The following is a 9113-nucleotide window of genomic DNA, read 5'->3' as shown; positions in this document are numbered from 1 at the left end:
ATGGCGTAATATTTATGCAAAGGAGAAAGCAAACCTAATCAATACAAAAATAGAAGCACGAAAGCTGTTTGAAGAGAAATATAGGCAAAGGCATCCAGACAAGAAAACTTTTACAATTCAAAAAATAAGAAAACAGAGGAAACATAGATAAAATGATTAGTAATGGAGAAGTTAAAGACATACAAACTGATGTTATGGATTACTAGTAAAGTGAAGGATTTAGTGTAGAAAATCTAACTCAGAAAACAACACAGCATAATAGAGCAATGGATCCCCAAATTAAGGCAAAACCAATGGAGTGGGAAATATCTGATCAGTTGTCAGATGAAGATACTTTAGGGCCTTCCATAGAAAGCCAATATAAACTTTCAGTTGGAGTTGCACAGCAAGGGGAGGAACAGGAAACTATGGCAACTCTGACGCAGCCAATGTTCTGGGGTGATAGGCAGGTGAGTTTCCATATGAAAGAACAATGGATGGCACAGGATGAAACCGAAGAGTATGTGGCACAGGAAGATGCTCTAGAACCTTCTATAGAATGTTCACAGGAAATGGGGAACAAAGAATATGCCCCCAGTTTAGAAAAAAATGATCTAAGAGAAGAGTTGCTTGATTTAATAGACATCGACAGAAATATTAAGATCAATGAAAGAAATATACTACAGAAAGTCAATAAAACATGAAAGTTAGAAGTCTGATAAAACAAATGAACACAGTAATTAAGATGTTCCTTAGAGATTCATGCAATATAAAGAATTAAACTGGATATATTACTGTGCATCTAAATTAATATCAAAGTCTTACCACAAAAACACAGGGTAGTAAGGGAAAGGAAGGGGAGAAATTTAATGCCATCATGGAAATATCAAATAGAGAAAACTATAAAGCAGTTAAGACAAGAAGTGTCACTGTTAGAAGACTATAGAAGAGGAAACAGATCAAGAAAAATAGAAAGATAGACATGATAAATGCAATGCATAGTATCAGAGCAGATCAGGAGTTATCGCGCACTTTTGCAAATAATAAACTAAAAATATCAGCACAGGCAGAGAAACTTAGAAGATACACAGATAAATATAATGGAAAAGTACAAAACAAGCAATTTATTGATAACCCAAAAAGTTTTATAGAGATTTGGGAAACAAGGCAAAAGGAATTGAAACACCACCAAAAGAAGAAATTGACACATTTTGGAGAAGACCCTGTGGAACATAACAAATATGGTAAACGGATAGAATCAAAAGAAAGAATAGGAAGTTCAAATGTACAGGAAATGAAATGGGATGACGTAACAGCCAAAGACATTGAAACAAAGTTAAGAGAAGCTCCTAATTGGAAAACCCCAGGCCCAGATGCAGTACCTAACTTCTGGTTAAACGTTTTTAACATCTTTACATGAAGATTTAGCCATGAGTATGAACTATTTATATGCAGACCCCGAACAGACACCAGCCTGGCTAACAACAGGAAAAACAATACTCCTACTTAAGAGCAAACGTGCAAGCCATCCTCAAAACAATAGACCAATAATTTGTCTTCCAGCAATGTATAAGCTATACACTGGAATTGATGCTGACAGAGTTTATAGTTATTTAGAAAAAAAACTCAATCATGGCAATTGAACAAAAAGGTAATAAAAGAAAGGCATATGGTACAAAGGATCATTTGATGTTAAATAAAATCATAATGGAGAACTACAAAAAGAGGAAGAATCTAAGTATGACATGGATAGACTACAAAAAGTATTTGATAGTATCCCACGTTCATGGATAAAACAATGCTTAAAATGTATAAGATACACTCTTCATTGATTGATTACATTACAGAGACCATGAAACAGTGGCAAACCACCTTACAGTTAAGTCATGATAAAGGACAAATTATTATTTCAGGGATAAAAATTCAAAGGGGGATATTCCAGGTTGACTCAGTCACCGGTGCTCTTTTGTCTTGCCCTTAACCCATTAAGCTGTCTACATAACAGATTAGGTCATGGCTGCAATTTGACTTCCAGAAAAGAATGACACACAAATGTCATTTGGTCTTGATAAATGTTCAAAAACAACATTTAAAGCAGGAAAACTGCAGCACCAAGAAAATATCAGTCTGGGACAGCAATGTGATGTAAAAAAAATCTTGAGCAAGAGGGAGTGTATAAATATTTGGGAACTGATGAAGGAGAAACAATAAAACATGAACAAATGTGAATAAAACTTAGTAAGGAATATTTTAGAAGACTAAAATTAATACTGAAAACAGTTCTGACATCTAGGAATAAAATCCAAGCTATAAACCAATTTGCTTTTCATGTTCTAACTTACAGTTTTGGGGTGATTGACTGGCCCCAAAAGGTACTGGATCAGTTGGACAGGAAAACAAGAAAAATGCTTCATGCTTATCAAATGATTTATAAAAATCAGTGCATACCAAGATTATACATTCCTCGTTCTGAATGAGGTATGGGCCTCCTAGAAACTGATTGCATGTATAGATCTAAATTCGTTGGACTGCATACATATCTGCTGACCTCACAGAATCATAACACAGTAAAAGTTTTAAAACGTGAAGAGAACACATCTAAGATGACTTCTCTGGTTAGTTTAGCAGAAGCATATCGATGTCAAACAGGAATGGATATCAGACCAGAAGTAGACAAAAAGCAGGCAGCAACTGAATGTGCCAAAAAAACAAAAGAAAGACTATAAGGAGAAGGACCAGATGAGAAGGAAAGAAATCTGGAAAGGCATAAATATAGTTACAAGTACAGAAAACTCCGGAAACAACCTCATGTTGATCAGGATCTGATGCAGAAATGGTTAAGGAGACATCCAAGTCAAAGTAAACTTTGTTGTCATTTAGAACTACACACGTGTAGCCTAAATTAAATTCCGTCAGTCAGCTCAGTCCTTGAGATTACAAAGAAAAGTGAAACAACACACGAGTAGAGGAATAAACATAACTAGCAAATGCAATACTACTCCCAATACATGCAAGAAAGAGCAGAAACATTTACCAACGCTCAAATATGAAAAGAATACCCTCCCCTGAGCTAAATTAACTACCCTATTTAAAGTAATACAAAACACACTGCAGATTGAGCTGCCTAAGTTATTTGTCTAATATTGCACTTGAGTGAGTTAAATAATACTTACTATGAATATAATAAATAAATATTATACTTACTTGGAATATATGTAAGTATGGATTGCACAAATAAATAAAAATTGACTTATTAGTTCATAGATTAGTACTAGGCTAACTGCCCTTGCAAGCCATTTTAAGCCTTGCCAATTATCTTTTGTGAGACTCAAACCCTGTACTTTGTGTTTGTAAGGCAAACACCTTAACCATTAGGCTACCCTCCCAACGGTGCCCAGACTCCTGGCACTAGTACCCGAGTTCAAAAGTCTAATCACTGTAGGGTAGAAACTGTTACTGAATCTTGTAGTCCTGCAGCCGGTGGCAGATGCTTAATCAGTCCATGGACAGGATGTGTGTTGTCCTGTATTATTTCGGTGGCCTTTCAGATGCTTCTTGCAGAATAAAGATGTTGTATCAATGGAAGACTGGAACCTCTTATCTTCTTTGCAACCCTCACCACTCTTTGTAGCACCTTCCTTTCTGTAACTGTTCACTTCCAAACCACAATGTGAAGTTGCAGGTGAGGATGCTCTCTATTGCACCTCTATAGAAGGTGAAGAGACTATGAGGAGGAAGCTTAGCTTTTTTCAGGCTTCTTAAAAATTGGAGCCATCGGTGCACTTTCTTGACCAGCTGGCTGGTGTTTCCCGGCCACGTGAGATCCTCTGATATGTGTACACCCAGGAATTCTGTACTTTTCTACCCTCTCCATACTCTCACCATTGATCCTGAGCACTGGGTGGTTTGTTCTTTTCCTGAAGTTGATGAGGAACTCTTTGGTCTTGTTTACATTCATATCAAGGTTGTTCCCCTCGCACCAACTGATCAGAGATGCCACCTCCTCCCTGTGCACCCTTTTTTCTCCTTTGGGATGAGCCCCATGACTGTGGTGTCATCAGCAAACTTGAGGATATTGTTGGGCTTGTGCTTAGCATAACAGTCATGGTTCAGGATGGTGAACAACAGTGGGCTGAGAACACATCCCAGTGGAGCCCGTGTTAATTGTGATGCACTTTGATGTATTCTTACCTGAACACACCCTCTGTGGTCCCTCGATCGGGAAGTACAGGATCCAGTTACAGGGATGTTTACTGATTCCTAAATGTGCCAGTTTTTCTATCAGCTGCATTGGTATCCCTGTATTAAATGCAGAGCTGAAGTCTATGAACAGCATCTTCACATAGCTCTCTTTGCCCTCTAAATGTTCAAGTGAGATGTGTAGTGCTACTGATATGGCATCAACCATGGATCAGTTAGCTCTGTACGCAAACCGCAGAGGGTCAAAATCTTAGGTTCATAGGTTAGTACTAAGCTAACTGCCCTTGCGAGCCATTTTAAGCCTAGCCAATTATTCCTTGTGAGACTCAAACCCTGCACCTTGTGTTTGTGAGGCAAACACCTTAACCATTAGGCCACCCTCCCAACCCTGATAGGCATGATGAAAGATGCCTTTTGATCAGCCGCTCAAAACATTTCATAACAGTGGATATCAGAGTGACTGGTCTGTAGTCATTAGGGCTGGAGGGAGTGGTTTTCTTAGCTAGTGGGATGATGTTAGTTTCCTTGTAGCATGAAGGTACTTTTGCCATGGCAAGAGAGGTGTTAAATATTTCCTTGAGCACTGTGCATAGTTGATCGGCGCAGCCTTTTAACAGCTTTCCCACTATGTTGTCTGGGCCAGCAGCCTTCCTGGGGTTTCACTTTCTTTAGCTCTCTTCTTACCTCCTCTGTGCTGAGGCTGAGTATTGCATCCTTTTCATCAGTGGGAAGTTTTAGTGCCAACCTGTTGTTTCTTTCCTCAAATCTACCAAAGAAGATGTTCAAACTGTCCAGGAATTTGATGCAGGCAGCAACTGAATGTGCCAAAAAAACAAAAGAAAGACTTTAAGGAGAAGGATCCAATGAGGAGGAAAGAAATCTGGAAAAGCATAAATATAGTTGCAAGTACAGAAAACTCCGGAAACAACTGCCTGTTGATCAGAATCTGATGCAGAAATGGTTAAGGAGACGTGAAAGTCAAAGTAAACTTTATTGTCAGACTGTGCTGACACGATTTTATAGTTAGTGATCTCCTGTATACCTTGCCATAATCTCTTTGCATCCTTCATGTCTTCAAAGTGTCTCTTTACCTTTCTGCCATACTCCCTGTTAGCCTCCTTTATACCCCTCCTCAGATTACCTGCTGCTACACTTAGGGCTGCTTTGTCCTTAGCCCTGTAAGCTGCGTTTCTCTCCTTCAGAAGCTCATATACCTTAGGGGTCAGCCATGGCTTCTGGTTAGCTCTAATAGTGATACTATTGGTATTTGATGTGGTCAAATTTGATGATATGTGACAGTATTTGATGAGACTTGAATTTAAAGCAAAAGATGAACACTTAATATTGGCTCCCAGGATTGTGGACTACATACACGATGGTTTACAAAGTGCAATGAATATGTGGGAGAAACAGACAAATACAAGTTCTGTAAAACAGAACTGGAAACAGTCACACATCTTCTTGCTGGGTCTGATACACTAATGGCAGAGGGCCTGTATACTGAAAGGTATAACCATGTGGCAAAACTGTTGCATTGGGGATTGTGCAAACATTCCAATACTGAAGTAGCTGAGAAGCATTGGAAATATAAACCACAAAGCATTATAGTGATGAAGTTTATATCCCTTGGGATCATCCATTACCAGCAGTTCAAAAAAAAAAAAATAGGTGCAAGAAAACCAGATATAGTAGTTCATGAAAAGAAGACAAAAGTAGCACTGATCATTGAAATTGCTACACCCAGTGATTGCAGCATCTTACATAGAGAGGGGACACAAAGTCATAAAATACCAGGATTTGCAGGTGGAAATGAGGGCAGCGTGGAAGAAGGATACCAGACAGTTCCAATAGTAGTAGGAGCAATGACTCTTCTAAAAAGAATTTACAGTTGGATTTAGATATGTTGCTGATAGGTGTAACTCTGGGTGCATTTCAAGTGCTGCAAAGAACAATTTGGCTAACCTCAAAGATTGAACCAATACTAATTTCACGAAGTTTAATCATATTTATTTAGGGATGGGGTCCATTCCTGTCATGGTATTAGAATCCCAAATACTTGGAGAAATTAAACTGCAAGAAGGAGTTGTTAAGAGCTTAGTTGTATACTCTTTTTGAATACTGCTTAATTAGAGAAGTCATGGATTCTAGTTACATGGCCAATAAACATTTTAAACCTTGGCGATAATGACCGCAGTCATTCTTTTTATATGTATGTTATCAAGTGACACATCCCCAGATTTACATCTCCTGAGTCCAAACAAAAGCTACTTCTTCAAGCCCAACATATAAACATGTCTTAAAATATTGTGCAAGCAATGGAAATGAAGACAAATTCAAAGGGTGTTGTTGCAAAAGAGAAAATGATCCTGCAGCAACAGATTAGAAAACGGAAAGTAGCAGGTGCATCGTGTCTCTACAGAGTGCTTCTCATGTCCATAATATATCGATATATTTCTGACGACATGTTTTCATTTCTGTATTAAAACAACCAAATGCAATGAACCATGTTGTGTCACAGTGTCAATGGCTCAACAACTAGTCCCCTCAGCATTGATGTTACAAGATCAGTAGAGTTTCTATTCCTATCCCTGGAGCAAACTTTCATTTTTATTTTACTGACACTGCAGAACGGCATAAAATGGTGCTGTCATTTGGATGACATGTCAAATTAAGGTCCCATCTTCTTGAGACAGCAGTAGTTCAAGTGGATGTAAAAGATCCATTGAGACTTTTCAAAAAGTGTATAGGGGGTTATTAAGAAATACGCAAATAAAAAAGCACAATCCAAGCTTTTCCAGTTATGATACTTTGTATAATAACAAATTAGTAAATACAGAAACAAAAGCAGGATCAGGACAACGTTTGTTCTACAATAACAAATCACAACAGGCGATCCAGAATCCCCCCCCCCAAAAAAACAAATAAGTGTATGAATAGCTCCCACCATCAGCTCTGCGACTGTCCTGAGAACAGCCTCCCACAACATCTCCGTACCTGTCCTATGAACAGCCCCCATCATCAGCTCCGTATCTGTCCTATGAACAGCCCCCACCATCAGCTCTGTATCTGTCCTATGAACATCCCCCACCATCAGCTCTGAATCTGTCCATTGAACATTCCCCACCATCAGCTCCGTACCTGTCCTATGAACAGCCCCCACAATCAGCTCTGTATCTGTTCTATGAACATACCCCACCATCAGCTCCATATCTGTCCTATGAACAGCCCCCACCATCAGCTCTGTATCGGTCCTATGAACATCCCCCACCATCAGCTCCGTACCTGTCCTATGAACAACCCCCACCATCAGCTCTGTATCTGTCCTATGAACATCCCCCGCCATCAGCTCTGAATCTGTCCATTGAACATCCCCCACCATCAGCTCCGTACCTGTCCTATGAACAACCCCCACCATCAGCTCTATATCTGTCCTATGAACAGCCCCCACCATCAGCTCCGTATCTGTCCTATGAACAGCCCCCACCATCAGCTCTGAATCTGTCCATTGAACAGCCCCCACCATCAGCTCTGTATCTGTCCTATGAACATCCCCAGCCATCAGCTCCGTATCTGTCCTATGAACATCCCCCACCATCAGCTCTGTATCTGTCCTATGAACATCCCCCACCATCAGCTCGGTATCTGTCCTATGAACATCCCCCACCATCAGCTCCGTATCTGTCCTATGAACAGCCCCCACCATCAGCTCTGTATCGGTCCTATGAACATCCCCCGCCATCAGCTCTGAATCTGTCCATTGAACATCCTGCACCATCAGCTCCATATCTGTCCTATGAACAGCCCCCACCATCAGCTCTGAATCTGTCCATTGAACATCCCCCACCATCAGCTCCGTATCTGTCCTATGAACAGCCCCCACCATCAGCTCCGTATCTGTCCCATGAACAGCCCCCACCATCAGCTCCATATCTGTCCTATGAACAGCCCCCACCATCAGCTCTGAATCTGTCCGTTGAACATCCCCCACCATCAGCTCCGTATCTGTCCTATGAACAGCCTCCCACAACATCTCCGTACCTGTCCTATGAACAGCCCCCACCATCAGCTCTTTATCTGTCCTATGAACATCCCCCACCATCAGCTCTGAATCTGCCCATTGAACATCCCCTACCATCAGCTCCGTACCTGTCCTATGAACAACCCCCACCATCAGCTCTGTATCTGTCCTATGAACAGCCCCCACCATCACCTCCATATCTGTCCTATGAACAGCCCCCACCATCAGCTCTGAATCTGTCCATTGAGCATCCCCCACCATCAGCTCCGTATCTGTCCTATGAACAGCCCCCACCATCAGCTCTGTATCGGTCCTATGAACATCCCCCACCATCAGCTTCGTATCTGTCCTATGAACAGCCCACACCATCAGCTCCGTATCTGTCCTATGAACAGCCCCCACCGTCAGCTCTGTATCTGTCCTATGAACAGCCCCCACCATCAGCTCTGAATCTGTCCATTGAACATCCTCCACCATCAGCTCCGTATCTGTCCTATGAACAGCCCCCACCATCAGCTCTGTATCTGTCCTGTGAACAACATCCACCAAACGCTGCATATCAGAGACATTTTTAGCAATCAAAACCATATCATCCTTGTATGTCAAAATGACTGGCACAGTAACAACAACATCGGGCCTTGGTCTTCAGCTGCAATGCATTCTGCAACTAAACAAGCATTAAATGAACATGACAAGCAAAGAAAAAGAGGCTTAAAGGGCACCACTGCTGTATCCCTTGTCAAAAAGTTCAGAGCTTCCTCACCCAAGCATTTATGATAGGAATATTTGAAGAAACAGGGTAAATTTCTATAACATTGACACATCCTGCATCAATGTGCAAAACCAACAAAACATCCCAAAGTGCCTTATAGAAAAAAGAAGAATTTCTTTCCCAATTAAAATTCAGCAAACATTT

General features: G+C 40.7%; 1 protein-coding gene across 1 annotated transcript; it reads left to right on the top strand.

Moving 5' to 3' along the window:
* The first annotated feature begins 407 nt into the window (after positions 1 to 407).
* LOC122800368 (extensin-2-like) lies at positions 408 to 8772 on the top strand. The gene is made up of 2 exons (XM_044069818.1): positions 408 to 449; positions 7153 to 8772. Exons 1-2 carry the CDS (start codon positions 408 to 410, stop codon positions 8770 to 8772), a joined length of 1662 nt encoding a protein of 553 aa, XP_043925753.1.
* Positions 8773 to 9113: the final 341 nt, after the last annotated feature.

Source organism: Protopterus annectens, chromosome 4.part0 (genome assembly GCF_019279795.1).
Source record: "Protopterus annectens isolate FY-2018-M chromosome 4.part0, PAN1.0, whole genome shotgun sequence".
Taxonomy (NCBI): domain Eukaryota; kingdom Metazoa; phylum Chordata; order Ceratodontiformes; family Protopteridae; genus Protopterus; species Protopterus annectens.
This window is presented reverse-complemented; position numbering and strand designations above follow the sequence as displayed.